A 16,374-nucleotide genomic window follows, 5' to 3' on the forward strand; every position below is an offset into this window, starting at 1 on the left:
CATATGGTTCATTTCAAGAAAAACATTTAAATGTCAGCCTTGTCATGTGCAGCTTGATTGGCCTTGAGAATATGCAGTGTTCTAGTCAATGCATCATTTTTTCTATTTAGGATTTGTCCATGCTATTAGAATACAGTGCTAACTTCCATAATCAGTCAAAATGAGAAATAACTTTTTTTTTTTTTTTGCGATGGAGTCTTGCTGTGTCACCCAGGCTGGAGTGCAGTGGCGCAGTCTCGGCTCACTGCAAGCTCTGCCTCCTGAGTTCACGCCATTCTCCTGCCTCAGCCTCCCGAGTAGCTGGGACTATAGGCACCCACCACCACACCCAGCCAGTTTTTTGTATTTTTAGTAGAGACGGGGTTTCACCATGTAAGCCAGGATGGTCTCTGTCTCCTGACCTCATGATCTGCTCGCCTTGGCCTCCCAAAGTGCTGGGATTACAGGCATGAGCCACTGTGCCCGGCCGAGAAATAACATTTTTTTTAAAGTCAGTTCCCTTTAAGTGAAAACTTTTCAGTAAAAGGTTTTATCATGTTAGATTGGCTTTTTAAAAAGTAGATCAAGAGGCATGTTTTAAAATACAGGCGGTTGTCTAACAAGCTGTTCCTAAGCAAGGTTCTGGTTTGTTTTAGGTCAGTATGACGGTAGGGGAAAGCCATTGCCAGAGTACCACGTGCGAATCGCCGGGTTTGATGAGCGGGTAGGTGTGAGGGTGTGTGACCCAGTCCCTGTCCTGATGAACGTTCTTCAGATATGAGAATGATCTGTTTGCCTTTAGTATATGAGACAACGGCCCATGTTGATCGCAGATATATCAAGTTTAGCATATTTACTGAATTCCTCTTTTTTTTTTTTGAGACGGAGTCTTGCCCTGTTGCTTGGGCTGGAGTGCAATGGCACGGTCTCGGCTCACTGCAACCTCTGCCTCCCGGGTTCAAACGATTCTCCTGCCTCAGCCCCCCAAGTAGCTGGGATTACAGGCGCACGCCATCACGCCCAACTCTGTTTTTTGAATTTTTAGTAGAGACAGGGTTTTACCATGTTGGCTAGGCTGGTCTTGAACTCCTGACCTCATGATCCATCCACCTCCGCCTCCGCAAAGTGCTGGGATTACAGGTGTGAGCCACTATGCCCGGGCTTTTTTTTTTCTTTTTTTTTTTTTTGAGACAAGAGTCTCATTCTGTCAGCCAGGCTGGAGTGCAGTGGCGCATTCTCAGCTCATTGCAACCTCCACACCCTGGGTTCAGGCGATTCTCCATGTCTCAGCCTCCCTAGTAGCTGGGATACAGGTGTGCGCCACCATGCCTGGCTAATTTTTGTATTTTTAGTAGAGACAAGGTTTGACCATGTTGGCCAGACTGGTCTCGAACTCCTGAGCTCAAGTGATCTACCTGCCCCATCCTCCCAAAGTGCTGGGATTACAGGCGTAAGCCACCGCTCCTGGCCCTGGGTTTCTTAATATATTATGTCTGCAGTGTTTGAACAACAGTTCTATTTAAGATATCATAAACTCAAAGAGTAAGCTGTGTGTGAGTATCCACTATAAAATATGTGTAGCATTAGCTTACTACTGTAGAAAGTTTGCATGTTGGCTGTTGCTGCTTGCTAAAGGTATCCACATTCATAAGCAAGTATTTATAATCGGGAATACAACATTTCTGCGGGCACAGCAGTCAGGCACAAGCAGGTAGCAGAAATTCGTTGCTGGCCTGGGCGCTCTGCTCTTTGGCACTGTCTTCAGAGGGCGGCCCCGCGGAGGAATGCTCACAGCCACTCTGGCTTTTCCCTCTGAGTTTGACACGTGGCTAGCCTGTGCCCTGAGATGACATTCTGATTTTTAAAGGTGACAGTCATGGCGTCTCTGCGAAGGCCCAAGCGCATCATCATCCGTGGCCACGACGAGAGGGAACACCCTTTCCTGGTGAAGGGTGGCGAGGACCTGCGGCAGGACCAGCGCGTGGAGCAGCTCTTCCAGGTCATGAATGGGATCCTGGCCCAAGACTCCGCCTGCAGCCAGAGGGCCCTGCAGCTGAGGACCTATAGCGTTGTGCCCATGACCTCCAGGTAACTGCCAGGCTGCTCCCAGCCAGTAGGCTGCTGCATATTGCTTGGCGTCCACGGGACTGTTTTTCTAGTGAAGAAAGAGCAGTTTGGGTTTACTCGTTAACCTTTTATTCTCCCTTTCAGGTTAGGATTAATTGAGTGGCTTGAAAATACTGTTACCTTGAAGGACCTTCTTTTGAACACCATGTCCCAAGAGGAGAAGGCGGCTTACCTGAGGTAAGGGCGGCCACACGCCCTGCTCCCCCAGCAGTCGCCTCCCCTCACTTCTCCAGTGGCAGGTCGGGGCCGTGACAGGCGCGCTCGAGAGCCCACACTGCCTGCCCCGCAGTCTGCTGGCTGGGTCAATAAACCAAATGGAGTGCTGGCTGCTAACCAGTAGTTGCAGATATTTTACCGTAATACAAAATATTTATTAACTTTGGGTGGGGGGAAGAAAAATTGTTGAAGGAAATAAATAATAATAAAATTATCAGATAACATGTAGTAAAACATTTTCTGTGGGCTAGGTACTGTTCTCAATTTTTAACGTGTATGAACCAATTTACTTCTCACCAACGACCTGCAAGGTAAGTATTATTATCACTGCTATACAGATGAGGAAGCTGAGGCCCAGAAAGGTCAAGTAACCTGTCCTGTGTCACTTAGCCTGTAAAGTGGGGTAGCTGGGATTACTAGTAATTCTAGGTCATGATATGGATGCTTTTTTATTTTTCTGTATCCTTTTCTCTATTTTCCAAGTTTTCTACAATCAACATGTACATTTTAACCGCAAGGTTTTTTTAATTTCCTTTTTGTTTTTGTAAAGAAAAATAAGGACAACATGAGAAACATTTTGAGGGTTGACAGATTTTGACAACCAAAGTTGACAGGTTTGGGTGACGAGCTGTAGGATAAAGGAACAGCTTCAGGGCTTCTTTCTCTTTGATGTCCTCTGATTCTTTTTTAAAAGTTTTTAAATAGGAGCAGTGTTCCCTTCAGTCAGGAAAGATTTCTGAAAATATCAAACATATTCTTACCAAACTCATATTCCCAGGTGATAATTACTCTACAGGGCAGTGTTCACCAACTTTTAGTTCCAGACATTTGAGTCCTTTGCTTAGAATTGTTTCTACTTTCCCTGGAAGACAGGGCAACTGATGAGCACACTTCCTGGAGTCTCACAAATTCCAGATCTGGCCCTGGCCTCTGCCTGACAATGCAGGTGCCAAGCAGGTGTCGCCTTTCCCGTGGTACCTGCCTGCATTTGTGGGATGGAATGGTAGCGTGGAACCGCACAGGGTTAACATAGGTACCAGGAGAGTTGAAAGCACCTTACATAATGGAATTATGAAAATAATTTCCAACTGCCTTTTTACAGGGCACTTCCAATACCCATTATTTAAATCCTTGCTGTTTTTTTTTCTTAATTCAGCATGTTACAGTGTTTTGTTTTTTTGAGACAGAGTCTCTCTCTATCACGAGGCTGGAGTGCAGTGGCGTGATCTCGGCTCACTGTGGTCTCTGCTTCCCGGGTTCCAGCAATTCTCCTGCCTCAGCCTTCCGAGTAGCTGAGATTACAGGCGTGCACCACCATGCCCAGCTAATTTTTGTATTTTTAGTAGGGGTGGGATTTCACCATGTTGGCCAGGATGATCTTGATCTCTTGACCTTGTGATCCGCCCCCATTGGCCTCCTAAAGTACTGGGATTACAGGCCTGAGCCACTGCGCCCGGCCTACAGTTTTATAATCTAAGAATTTTCATCTCAGTTTAAACTAGGAGGAGAGAATTTTAAGATGGAGTGGACTACTTTTAAAGCTAACTTTAATAGCAACTCAGAAAAGATTTCACCTGAAGTGATTGAATTGCTAAGTCACACGTGAAACTGTTCTGTCTTTAGATTTTATCGGGAAAACTTGTTAAAGCTTTCCACACAAAAGTACTTAAACATATGTGTATCACATTGTTTCCCACTGCCCAGGTACTGCCTTTTACCTAGGAAACACTGAAAACAGCTTTTCAAGTTCACTTAAGCATCCATTGTCATTTAAGAAAATACTTTCTCATAGGAGTGCAGAAGGCTTATTGGAAGAAAAAAGAAAAACAAAATATTTTCTCATACTTAACTATGGATTGTGTGTATATCTACCTATTGGAAATATGAAGAAAGATGTGGCACTGGCTGGGCGCAGCAGCTCACGCCTGTAATCCCAGCACTTTGGGAGGCCAAGGTGGGCGGATCACCTGAGGTCAGGAATTCGAGACCAGTCTGGTCAACATGGCAAAACCCTGTCTCTACTGAAAATAGAAAAATTAGCTGGGTGTAGTGGCAGGCGCCTGTAATCCCAGCCACTTAGGAGGCTGAGGCATGAGAATTGCTTGAACCCAGGAGGTAGAGGTTGTAGCAAGCTGAGATTGCACCAATGCACTCCAGCCTGGGCGACAGAGTAAGACTCTGTCTCAAAAAAAAAAAAACAAAAAAAAAAAAACGAAAGAAAAAGAGGCTGGGCGTGGTGGCTCACACCTATAATCCCAGCACTTTGGGAGGCCGAGGCGGGCGGATCACGAGGTCAGGCGTTCGAGACCAGCCTGGCCAACGTGGTGAAACCCCGTCTCTACTAAAAATACAGAAATTAGCTGAGCGTGGTGGCATTTGCCTGTAATCCCAGCTACTCAGGAAGCTGAAGCAGGAGAATCACTTGAATCCATGAGGCAGAGGTTGCAGTGGGCCAAGATCGCACCACTGCACTCCAGCCTGGCGACAGAGCTAGACTCCCATCTCAAAAAAACAAAAGAAAAAGATGTGGAAGTGGTCTAAATAAAGATAAAAACAGACATAATCCATCTTTAGCAAAACTGTGTGGCTTTTTGGCTGTGGTAGTGACATGGCCTGAGGCTTCCAGCAACCGCCTGTGGTGCTGTCGCCCTCTTGCTGTGGTTCTTTCTAGGTCAAAGTTTCAGAATTGCATGCCTGGTTAGTAAACAGTTATGTTTAGTTCATCTTACTCCTCTCTATGTCAGTGGGAAATTTGTTGGATCTGATGGTTTTGTACCTGAATTTTTCATAGGCAATAGCTTGGATTTCTTTAGGAGTAATTAAGAATGAATAATGGTATATTGAAATTCAAGATCCAGAGTAATGTGGGTTCAGTGTTAATATTGAATATGGTTAAAAGTCATATTATTTTTTCCTGCCTCTTTGCTACTTTTCAATGAATTCTTGGTGATCTTTGCCTTTGAAATCACATAATGCTAAAATCTTCCTAATTCCAATTCCCCTTTTCTCACTCATTAGTGATCCCAAGGCACCGCCGTGTGAATATAAAGACTGGCTGACAAAAATGTCAGGAAAACATGATGTTGGAGCTTACATGCTAATGTATAAGTAAGTTTGGTTTTGATTTTTCTTTGTATTAGTTAGTTCATTCTTCTGCAAATTGCATGTTTTCTTTTGATTCTTAGAAAGCTTTGCCTCAGAGAGATCATCAAGATTATTCGATATTTGAGTCTCAACATAAACAAAGTTTTAAAATTTAAATTTTAAGTCAGAGAAATTTTTTCTAATTAGATGTTTCTATTATTAAATCATAGGGGCGCTAATCGTACCGAAACAGTCACGTCTTTTAGAAAACGAGAAAGTAAAGTGCCTGCTGATCTCTTAAAGTAAGTACCCTTCTGCCCTCACCCTTAGTGGGATCACAGCAGCCGCACAACTGTGTCTCTCTTGTAGGCGGGCCTTCGTGAGGATGAGTACAAGCCCTGAGGCTTTCCTGGCGCTCCGCTCCCACTTTGCCAGCTCTCACGCTCTGATATGCATCAGCCACTGGATCCTCGGGATTGGAGACAGACATCTGAACAACTTTATGGTGGCCATGGAGACTGGCGGCGTGATCGGGATCGACTTTGGGCATGCGTTTGGATCCGCTACACAGGTGCGCTTGCTGTGCTCTCGTGATCCTGGGCGAGGCGAGAGTCATCATAGGACTTTCAACACCCTCCAGAAATAGACAGTTTTTAAGGAAAAACAACATATTAGTTAGATTCGTTTTGTCATGGTCATTGAATGCAGAAAGGGATAATCACTTAGTTCAGCCTCATTCAGTCAGGTCACAGAAGTCATGGTGATCAGTGATATCATCAGAGCCGGTAATCAAATGTGTTCGCAGATCAAAGGAAGACTAAGAAAGTTTTAGGAAGCCCCATAATAAAAATGTCTGGTCAAAAATGTGATACAGATCTTTTCTCTGGTTAACCTCTGAATGTTTTGGATCATCCTTCTCAATCTCTGCGGCCCTGTGTCCTGTGCACGTGGGTTTTGCACTGAGGGATAACTCAAGCCGAGGTGGTTACTCTCGAGCATAGGAACTCACATCTGTGTAGCTGATTTCAAGGGAAGCAGAGTCTGTATTTTTACTAAAGGTGAACAGTAACTATGTGAGGATGCTGCCATTTGTGCTCAGTACTTTGAGAGTTCTGGCTTACATATTCTGCTCCTTGCCTTTTTTCTTGTTTAGTTTCTGCCAGTCCCTGAGTTGATGCCTTTTCGGCTAACTCGCCAGTTTATCAATCTGATGTTACCAATGAAAGAAACGGGCCTTATGTACAGCATCATGGTACACGCACTCCGGGCCTTCCGCTCAGACCCTGGCCTGCTCACCAACACCATGGATGTGTTTGTCAAGGAGCCCTCCTTTGATTGGAAAGTAGGTTTTGTTTCATGTGCACTTTTCACTTTTGTGACAGTGTCCCCGTGATCAAGCTGGTATCTCTCGTGTATGATGGAAGTGCATTGAGTCATGTTGATGAAAATATTTACATTATTTTGTACAGCATTTCTCAAAGTTAGTGTTTAGGATTGTCTGCTTGAAAACCAGTTAAGAGGCCGGGCCCAGTGGCTCACACCTATAATCCCAAAACTTTGGGAGGCAGAGACGGGAGGATCACCTGAGGTCAGGAGTTGGAGACCAGCCTGGCCAACATGGTAAAACCCTGTCTCTACTAAAAATACAGAAATTAGCTGGGCGTGGTAACGCACACCTGTAATCCCAGCTCCTTGGGAGGCTGAGGCAGGAGAATGGCTTGAAACCAGGAGGCAGAGGTTGCAGTGAGCTGAGATCACGCCACTGCACTCCAGCCTGGGCGACAAGAGTGAAACTCCACCTCAAAAAAAAAAAAAAGTTAACAGGCAAAACCTTTATTTGGAGAAATAAGGGGACTGCTAAGGCCCCTTGTCTCGTGATGTGTGTGCCATGGAGTCTGTATGAACAGCTTTGTAGCTGTAGAAAGCAAGGCTGCTCCTGGTTATAGATGTTTGTTTACTTTAAGGTCATTACTAGATTTAATCTGTTTGGGCATGATTGTATATACCATTATGATCAGCCGGGAAAATCATGTTCTTTTCTTCTAGAATTTTGAACAGAAAATGCTGAAAAAAGGAGGGTCATGGATTCAAGAAATAAATGTTGCTGAAAAAAATTGGTACCCCCGACAGAAAATATGTTATGCTAAGAGAAAGTTAGCAGGTGCCAATCCAGCAGTCATTACTTGGTAAGATTTTTATATGTGGAAAAAACTAACAGACTACCAACATGCTACTGTTTCTCGAGGAGCCAACATATGTACAAAGTGCTGAGCTCTTGATACTCTGTTAGCATGACTTCTCTGCTTTCATTGAGGAGAAAAGCAGGGCTTAGAGAGGCTGACTTCCCCAAAGCCAGGGCAAGGCCTGCAACTCTGACGTATGTGACCCCTGCGCTGTCTTCAGGTTTGCACTCAGTCCCTGGAATAGTGGCGCCAATTGGAGAAACAGAAGGTGCACTCTTAGACAGTTGCCAGAATATTGTTACATGCATGAGGAGACTTAGGTTTTAAATTTGCTTTTGTCCTTTTTAGGGCGTTTGACCCTGATGAATATAGTACCTAGGTATGAAAAGCACAGTGTGGGCTTGTTAGATGAGAATTCAATTTGGGTTGGCTTTTAGGTTAGCCTTAAGGTTTTCTCTTGTTGAGGTCTAAAGCAAATAGAAATTTATGGAGATGATTCATAGGAATGAAAAAAGTTGGACTTTAGAATTAAGTAATAGTGGCAATCTATTGTCAACTTATTTTTGACAAGGGTGCCAAGACCATTCAGTGACCTTTCCAACAAATAGCGCTGGCAAAAGAATGAAGTTAGGTCCTTGTTTCACACCATGTGGAAAAATCAATTCAGAATGGATCAAAGAGCTAAATGTAAGAGTTAAAACTATAAAACACTTAGAAATAGGAGTAAATCAGCTGGGTGTGGTGGCTCACGCCTCAACACTTTGGGAGGCCGAGGCTAGTGGATCACTTGAGGTCAGGAGTTTGAGACCACCCTGGCCATCAAGGTGAAACCCCGTCTCTACTAAAAATACAAAAATTAGCTGGGCATGGTGGTGCGCACCTGTAATCCCAGCTGCTAGGGAGGCTGAGGGAGGAGAATGACTTGAACCTGGGGAGGCGGAGGTTGCAGTGAGCCAAGATGGCACCACTGTACTCCAGCCTAGGCGACAAAGTGAGACTCTGCCTCAGGAAAAAAAAAAAAAAAGGAATAGGAGTAAATCATCCTGACCTTGGATTTTGTTGTGATACTTGCCATTTTTTAGGTATGACACTGAAAGCACAAGCAAGAAACAAATATATACATTGGAATTCATCAAAATTAAACAATTTTGTGCTTCACAGAGTGCTATCAAGAAAGTGTTTCAGCCTTCCAAATGGGATAAAATATTTGCAAGTCATGTATCTGATACGGGACTTGTATCTAGAATACATTAAAAAAACTCTTATTGCCTAATAATAAATAGATAGATAGATAACCCAATTAAAAATGGTCAGGGCTGGGCGCAGTGGTTCACACCTGTAATCCCAGCTACTAGGGAGGCTGAGGCAGGAGAATCACTTGAACCCAGGAGGCAGAGGTTGCAGTGAGCCGAGATCACGCCATTGCACTCCGGCCTGGGTGACAGAGCAAGACCCTGTCTCAAAAAAAAAAAAAAAAAAAAAAAAATGGTCAAAAGACTTGAACTGACATTTCTCTAATGAAAATATACAAATGGCCAATAAGCGGCATGAAAAAATGCTCAACGTCACTAGTCATCAGGGAAATCCAAGTGAGATACTACTACCTCACACCTGCTAGGATGGCTATTAATTAATTTATTTATTTATTTATTTATTTATTTATTTTTGAGACAAAGTCTTGCTCTGTCACCCAGGCTGGAGTGCAATGGCACGATATGGACTCACTGCAACCCCCACCTCCTGGGTTCAAGCGATCCTCCTGTCCGAGCCTCCTGAGTAGCTGGAATTATAGGTGCATGCTACCACGCCTGGTAATTTTTGTATTTTTAGTAGAAATGGGGTTTCTCCATGTTGGCCAGGCTGGTCTTGAACTCCTGACCTCAGGCGAGCCACCACACCTTGCCAGATGGCTATAATTTTAAAATGGGGCTAATGCAGTGGCTCACACCTGTAATCCCAGCACTTTGGGAGGCCAAGGCAGGAGGATAACTAGAGCCCGGGAGTTCAAGTCTAGCCTGGGCAACATAGCAAGACCCTGTCTCTACCAAAAATTTTTAAAACTTTCTCTTTTTTTAATTAAAAAAAAAAAAGGAATCTAACAGGTGTTGAGGATGTAGAGAAGGTGGACTCCTCATACTCTGCTGGTGGGAGTGGGAAAAGGTGCAGCTGCTGTGGGAAAGTGGCAGTTCTTCACAAAGTTAAACGTAAGAGTTACCATTGGACCCATCAATGCCACTCCTAGGTGAATCCTAGGAATTCACTCAGGAGAAGTGAAGGCATACATTCACACAAAAACTTGAGCAGCATAATTCATGTTCTGTTTTCCTACAAATCCAGTCTTTGACTTCAAGGTTATAAGCCACAGAAAATACTCTGTGAGTGATGACGTGGGGAATGTGTTTGGATAGGATCACTAGGGATGCAGGCAGCAAAGGACAATGACACATGCTTTGTGTTTTCTGTGTTTGTTCTTTTTCCAGTGATGAGCTACTCCTGGGTCATGAGAAGGCCCCTGCCTTCAGAGACTATGTGGCTGTGGCACGAGGAAGCAAAGATCACAACATTCGTGCCAGAGAACCAGAGAGTGGGCTTTCAGAAGAGACTCAAGTGAAGTGCCTGATGGACCAGGCAACAGACCCCAACATCCTTGGCAGAACCTGGGAAGGATGGGAGCCCTGGATGTGAGGTCTGTGGGAGTCTGCAGATAGAAAGCATTACATTGTTTAAAGAATCTACTATACTTTGGTTGGCAGCATTCCATGAGCTGATTTTCCTGAAACACTAAAGAGAAATGTCTTTTGTGCTACAGTTTCGTAGCATGAGTTTAAATCAAGATTATGATGAGTAAATGTGTATGGGTTAAATCAAAGATAAGGTTATAGTAACATCAAAGATTAGGTGAGGTTTATAGAAAGATATATATCCAGGCTTACCAAAGTATTAAGTCAAGAATATAATATGTGATCAGCTTTCAAAGCATTTACAAGTGCTGCAAGTTAGTGAAACAGCTGTCTCCATAAACGGAGGAAATGTGGGGAAGCCTTGGAATGCCCTTCTGGTTCTGGCACATTGGAAAGCACACTCAGAAGGCTTCATCACCAAGATTTTGGGAGAGTAAAGCTAAGTATAGTTAATGTAACATTGTAGAAGCAGCATAGGAACAATAAGAACAATAGGTAAAGCTATAATTATGGCTTATATTTAGAAATGACTGCATTTGATATTTTAGGATATTTTTCTAGGTTTTTTCCTTTCATTTTATTCTCTTCTAGTTTTGACATTTTATGATAGATTTGCTCTCTAGAAGGAAACGTCTTTATTTAGGAGGGCAAAAATTTTGGTCATAGCATTCACTTTTGCTATTCCAATCTACAACTGGAAGATACATAAAAGTGCTTTGCATTGCAAATTTGGGATAACTTCAAAAATCCCATGGTTGATGTTAGGGATAGTACTAAGCATTTCAGTTCCAGGAGAATAAAAGAAATTCCTATTTGAAATGAATTCCTCATTTGGAGGAAAAAAAGCATGCATTCTAGCACAACAAGATGAAATTATGGAATACAAAAGTGGCTCCTTCCCATGTGCAGTCCCTGTCCCCCCGCCCAGTCCTCTGCACACCCAAACTTTCTGATTGGCTTTTAGCTTTTTGTTGTTTTTTTTTTCCTTCTAACACTTGTATTTGGAGGCTCTTCTGTGATTTTGAGAAGTATACTCTTGAGTGTTTAATAAAGTTTTTTTCCAAAAGTAGTGTGTATCTCTTTTATGCAGTTTCAAGAGCAAAATATTCATCTTACAAAATAGTTTATTATATTACTTGCCTAGTTTGTTCTGATAAATGCGGGTTAAATGCATTATGGCATTTAAAATAAACATTTATGGCCAGGCACAATGGCATACACTTGTGATCCAAGCATGTTGGGAGGCCAAGGCTTGAACTCCTTGAGCCCAGGAGTTAAAGACCAACGTGGGCAACATAGTGAGATCCCATGTCTATTTTTAAAAATAACAAATTTATCTTCTCAACAAATGACACCTATTGAACCAAATTTCATCTGTAAAGAAAAATAAGTAATCGTGTGTGTGAAAAATCTGGTGCACATGATCTAGTAAATATTTTTGCACAAAAATGACCAAAGTAAGCCCACTTTGGAGTAAGTTGATAATATATTGTTTTCTGTAACAACTAATTAGCTATAATTCTTGCTTGAGTCCTGATAATTCGGGCTACATTCATTAAATGGATCACCTACATTGTGGGAAACCGTTTTTTTAATGACTACTTTTCATATCAATAAAAGTTTATTGTTACAGCCAGGTGTGGCGGCTCACGCCTGTAATTCCAGCACTTTAGGAGGCCGAGGCGGGTGGATCACCTGAGGTCGGGAGTTCGAGACCAGCCTGACCAACATGGAGAAACCCCATCTGCACTAAAAGTACAAAATTAGCCAGGCGTGGTGGCGCATGCCTGTAATCCCAGCTACTCGGGAGGCTGAAGCAGGAGAATCGCTTGAACCCAGGAGGCGGAGGTTGCGGTGAGCCAAGATCGTGCCATTGCACTCCAGCCTGGGCAACAAGAGCAAAACTCAGTCTCAAAAAAAAAAAAGTTGATTGTTACAGGTTGTGTGTGGTTCCAGTCTCAAAGCTGTGTGCTCAAAAAGTTCATCATTGCTCACAAGAATGCAGTAAGAAGAAACATGCTGTGTACAGCATTCAGAAAACATTCATAAAGTTACACTAGATGTTAAATGGTCATTACACAACGAAGGAACTGCACATCTGAATCATCACTGGGGCTCGAACTTTAACTTGTGATTCTTGCTGAATAAGAATATTTGATTTGGAAACCAAACAAAAAACACTTAACACTGATTACAAGGAAATATGAATGATATGAATGGTAATATTTACATTATAAACAGATTTTGATATTCAGGTTGTATGTGAAACATTTGTTCTTCAACCCCAAAATAACCCAGGAAGTTTCCGATTTAAGCTTAATGAAGACTTGAATGATCCCATGCTTATGAATATTAATTTTAGTACTTTGTCAGACTAAAAACCCAAGTATATAATAAACTCCTTTAGGACAAGTACTGTGTCCTAATCACTATCTTGTCAGCACCTAATAGTCTGGCACATGATAGTCAACAGAACAAAGCCATAGGAATAATTTAGTAAAGAATTCAACTTTTAAGAACTATAAGAAATATAAATTATTGGCTGGGCGCGGTGGCTCACGCCTATAATCCCAGCACTTTGGGAGGCCGAGGCGGGTGGATCACGAGGTCAGGAGATCAAGACCATCCTGGCTAACACGGTGAAACCCCGTCTCTACTAAAAATAGAAAAAATTAGCCAGGCGTGGTGGCAGGCACCTGTAGTCCTAGCTACTCAGGAGGCGGGAGAATGGCATGAACCAGGGAGGCGGAGCTTGCAGTGAGCTGAGATGGCGCCACTGCACTCCAGCCTGGGCGACAAAGCGAGACTCTGTCTCAAAAAAATAAGTACATAAAAATTATTTCACTGACTGATGAGAATTTTTAAAGCACCGTTTATTAACTAATGACCAGTAACTTTTTTTTTTGAGATTCACTGTTGCCCAGGCTGGAGTGCATTGGTGCTTTCTCAGCTCACTGCAACTTCCACCTCCCAGGTTCAAGTGATTCTCCTGCCTCAGCCTCCCGAGTAGCCGGGACTAGTGGCGTGCACCACCACGCCTGGCTAATTTTTGTACTTTAAATTTTGTATTTTGTGTTTTTAGTAGAGATGGGGTTTCACCATGTTGGCCAGGTTGGTCTCAAACTCCTGACAGGTGATCTGCCTGCCTCAGCCTCCCAAAGTGTTGGGATTACAGGCGTGAGCCACTGCACCTGTCCTGCCAAAAATTCTTTGAGCTTCAGAATGTTGTCTGTATTAAAATGAAAATACAGCTCTGGAGTTGCATGAAGTTGCTTTTGAATATTTTATGAAAGTAAAGAATTTAGGGATCATGCCACTGCACTCCAGCCTGGGCGACACACTTATTTTTGAGACAGTGTCTCAAAAAAAGAAATTAAGGATCAGCTTTTCAAAAAGTGAAAAGGCCATTGGGCTTTGATAGGAATTGCATTGAATCTGCAGATTGCTTTGGGTAATTGCCATCTTAACAATACTGTATTTCAATCCACGAGCACAGAATGCATTTCCACTTGTTTATATCTTATTTAATTTCTTTCAACAATGGTTTGCAATTTTCAGTAGTTTTAAATATTTCTAATGTTTTGTTTCCTTGGTTAAATGTATACCTAGCTATTTTGTTCTTTTGGATATTGTTGTAAATGGAATTGTTTTTCCTAACTTTGTTTCCAGATTATTCATTGCTAGTGTATACAAATACTTATTTTGTGTGTTGGTCTTTTTTCCTGCAACTTTGCTGAATTAACTTAATAGCTTTAGTATTTATTTTTTGTATTTCGGATTTTCTATATATAGGATGATGTCTTCTGTGCGTAGAGATAGTTTTATTTCTTTTCCAATTTGACTACCTTTTCTTTTTTCTTACCTAATTGTTCTGGCTAGAACATTCAGCACAATGCTGAGCAGCAGTGGTAAAAGTGGGCATCCTTCTCTTGTTCCTAGTCTTAGGGAGAAAGTTTTCATCTCTTACCATTGAGGGTGATGTTAGCTGTGGGTTTTCTTTTTTTTCTTTTTTTTTTTTTTTTTGAGACGGAGTCTTGCTCTGTCACCTAGGCTGGAGTGCAGTGATCTGCAACCTCCGCCTCCCGGGTTCAAGCGATTCTCCTGCCTCAGCCTCCTGAGTAGCTGGGATACAGGCGTGCACCACCACACGGGCTAACTTTTTGTATTTTTAGTAGAGATGGGGTTTCATGGTGTTGGCCAGGATGGTCCTGATCTCCTCATCTCGTGATCCACCCGCTTCGGCCTCCCAAAGTGCTGGGATTACAGGTGTGAGCCACTGCGCCTGGCCAGCTGTGGGTTTTCATAAATGCCCTTTATCATGTTGAAGAATTTCCTTCTAAGTTTGGTAAGTGTTTTTATTATGAAATGGTGAATTTTCCCAAATGGTTTTTTGGTTTTTTTTTTGGCATCAAAATGAACCTGTGGTTTTTCTCCTTTACTCTATAAATGTCATGTATTATATCGATTTATATTTGTATATTGAACCACACTTTCTTTGCTGGGATGAATTCTACCTGGCCATGGTGAATAATCCTTTATAATTGTTGGTTTTAGTTTGCTAATATTTCGTCGAGGATTTTTGCATCAAGAGGAGATATTAATCTCTAGTTTTCTTGTGGTGCCTTTGTCTGACCTTGTTATCAGGGTAGTGTTGGCTTCATAAAATGGGTTAGAAAGTTTTCCTTCCTCTGATATTTACTGGAAGAGTTTGAGAAAGATTTGGTATTAATTATTTAAAGGTTTTGTGGAATTCAACAGTGAAGGCATGTGGTGCTAGTTTTGTCTTTGTTGGAGGTTTTTCATCGCTGATTCAATCACTGCTTGTTATAGATCTGTTCACATTTTCTATTTTTTCTTGAGTCAGTTTTGGTAATTTGTGTATTTCTAGGAATTTGTCCATTTCATCCAGTTTATCTAATGCACTGGCATTTATTTCGGTAAGGTTAGTGGTAGTGTCCCTGTGTTCATTTCTGATAGTTATTTGTTTTTTTTCTTAATATAGCTTAATCATTTTTAGCTTTATAGGTAAAGGTGAGTCAATTTTGTTAGCCTCTTCAAAGAACCAACTTCGTTTTGTTGATTTTGTTTTTCCCTTTTTTTTTTTTCTTTTTTCTTTCTTTTTTTTTTTTTTTTTTTGAGACAGGGTCTCTCTCTGTTGCCAAGGCTAGAGTGCAGTGGCGTGATCTCGGCTCACTGCAACCTCCACCTCCCAGTTTTAAGCGATTCTCCTGCTTTGGCCTCCCAAGTAGCTGGGATTACAGGTACCCACCATCACACCCAGCTAGTTTTTGTATTTTATTTTTATTTTTATTTTTTCGAGACAGAGTCTTGCTGTTGTCCCCTGGGCTGGAGTGCAATGGCGCGATCTTGGCTTACTGCCACCTTTGCCTCCTGGCTTCCAGCAATTCTCCTACCTCAGTCTCCTGAGTAGCTGAGATTACAAGCACCTGCCACTACACCCAGCTAATTTTTGTATTTTTAGTGGAGACCGGGTTTCACCGTGTTGGCCAGGCTGGCCGCGAACTGCTGACCTCAGGTGATCCACCCGCCTCGGCCTCCCAAAGTGCTGGGATTACAGGTATGAGCCACCGCGCCTGGCCATTTTTGTATTATTAGCAGAGACAGGGTTTCACCATGTTGGCCAGGCTGGTCTTGAATTCCTGATCCCAAGTGATTGAGATTTGATTTGTGTCCCTTAGGTTTAGATGGTTGATAGTGTTGTTCAAGTCTGCTATTTCCTTATTGTTATGTTTAGATGTTCCATTATTGACACTGGGGTATTGAGGTCTCCAACTATTATTTTATTTTAATTTTTTTGAGATGGAGTCTCATTCCATCTCCCAGACTGGAGTGCAGTGGCATGGTCTCAGCTCACTGCAACCTCCGCCTCCCGGGTTCAAGCAATTCCCCTGCCTCAGCCTCCCGAGTAGCTGGGACTACAGGCACCTGCCACCATGCCCAGCTGAGTTTTGTATTTGTATTTGTATTTTTTTTAGTAGAGACGGGGTTTTGCCATGTTGGCCAGGCCAATCCCGAAATCCTGACCTCAAGCGATCCACCCACCTCAACCTCCCAAAGTGCCTGGATTACAGGCGTGAGCCACC

At 42.6% G+C, this 16,374-nt stretch overlaps 1 protein-coding gene across 4 annotated transcripts in view; it reads left to right on the plus strand.

Annotated features, from left to right (window-relative positions):
- PRKDC (protein kinase, DNA-activated, catalytic subunit) overlaps positions 1–11,336 on the plus strand; it is a 190,783-nt gene extending 179,447 nt beyond the window's left edge. For 2 of the 4 annotated variants that reach the window (XM_055349529.2, XM_055349530.2), the window contains exons 78-86: positions 636–703; positions 1,847–2,067; positions 2,191–2,283; positions 5,341–5,430; positions 5,637–5,708; positions 5,776–5,977; positions 6,560–6,748; positions 7,453–7,592; positions 10,070–11,336. In XM_055349529.2, the coding sequence (XP_055205504.2) occupies positions 636–703; positions 1,847–2,067; positions 2,191–2,283; positions 5,341–5,430; positions 5,637–5,708; positions 5,776–5,977; positions 6,560–6,748; positions 7,453–7,592; positions 10,070–10,274 (1,280 nt within the window). In that variant the 3' untranslated portion in view covers positions 10,275–11,336. The remainder of the gene's footprint in view (positions 1–635; positions 704–1,846; positions 2,068–2,190; positions 2,284–5,340; positions 5,431–5,636; positions 5,709–5,775; positions 5,978–6,559; positions 6,749–7,452; positions 7,593–10,069) is intronic. The other 2 variants (XM_055349531.2, XM_055349532.2) reach the window with 1 other exon arrangement.
- Positions 11,337–16,374: the final 5,038 nt, after the last annotated feature.

Source organism: Gorilla gorilla, chromosome 7 (assembly GCF_029281585.2).
Source record: "Gorilla gorilla gorilla isolate KB3781 chromosome 7, NHGRI_mGorGor1-v2.1_pri, whole genome shotgun sequence".
NCBI classification, from domain to species: Eukaryota; Metazoa; Chordata; class Mammalia; order Primates; family Hominidae; genus Gorilla; species Gorilla gorilla.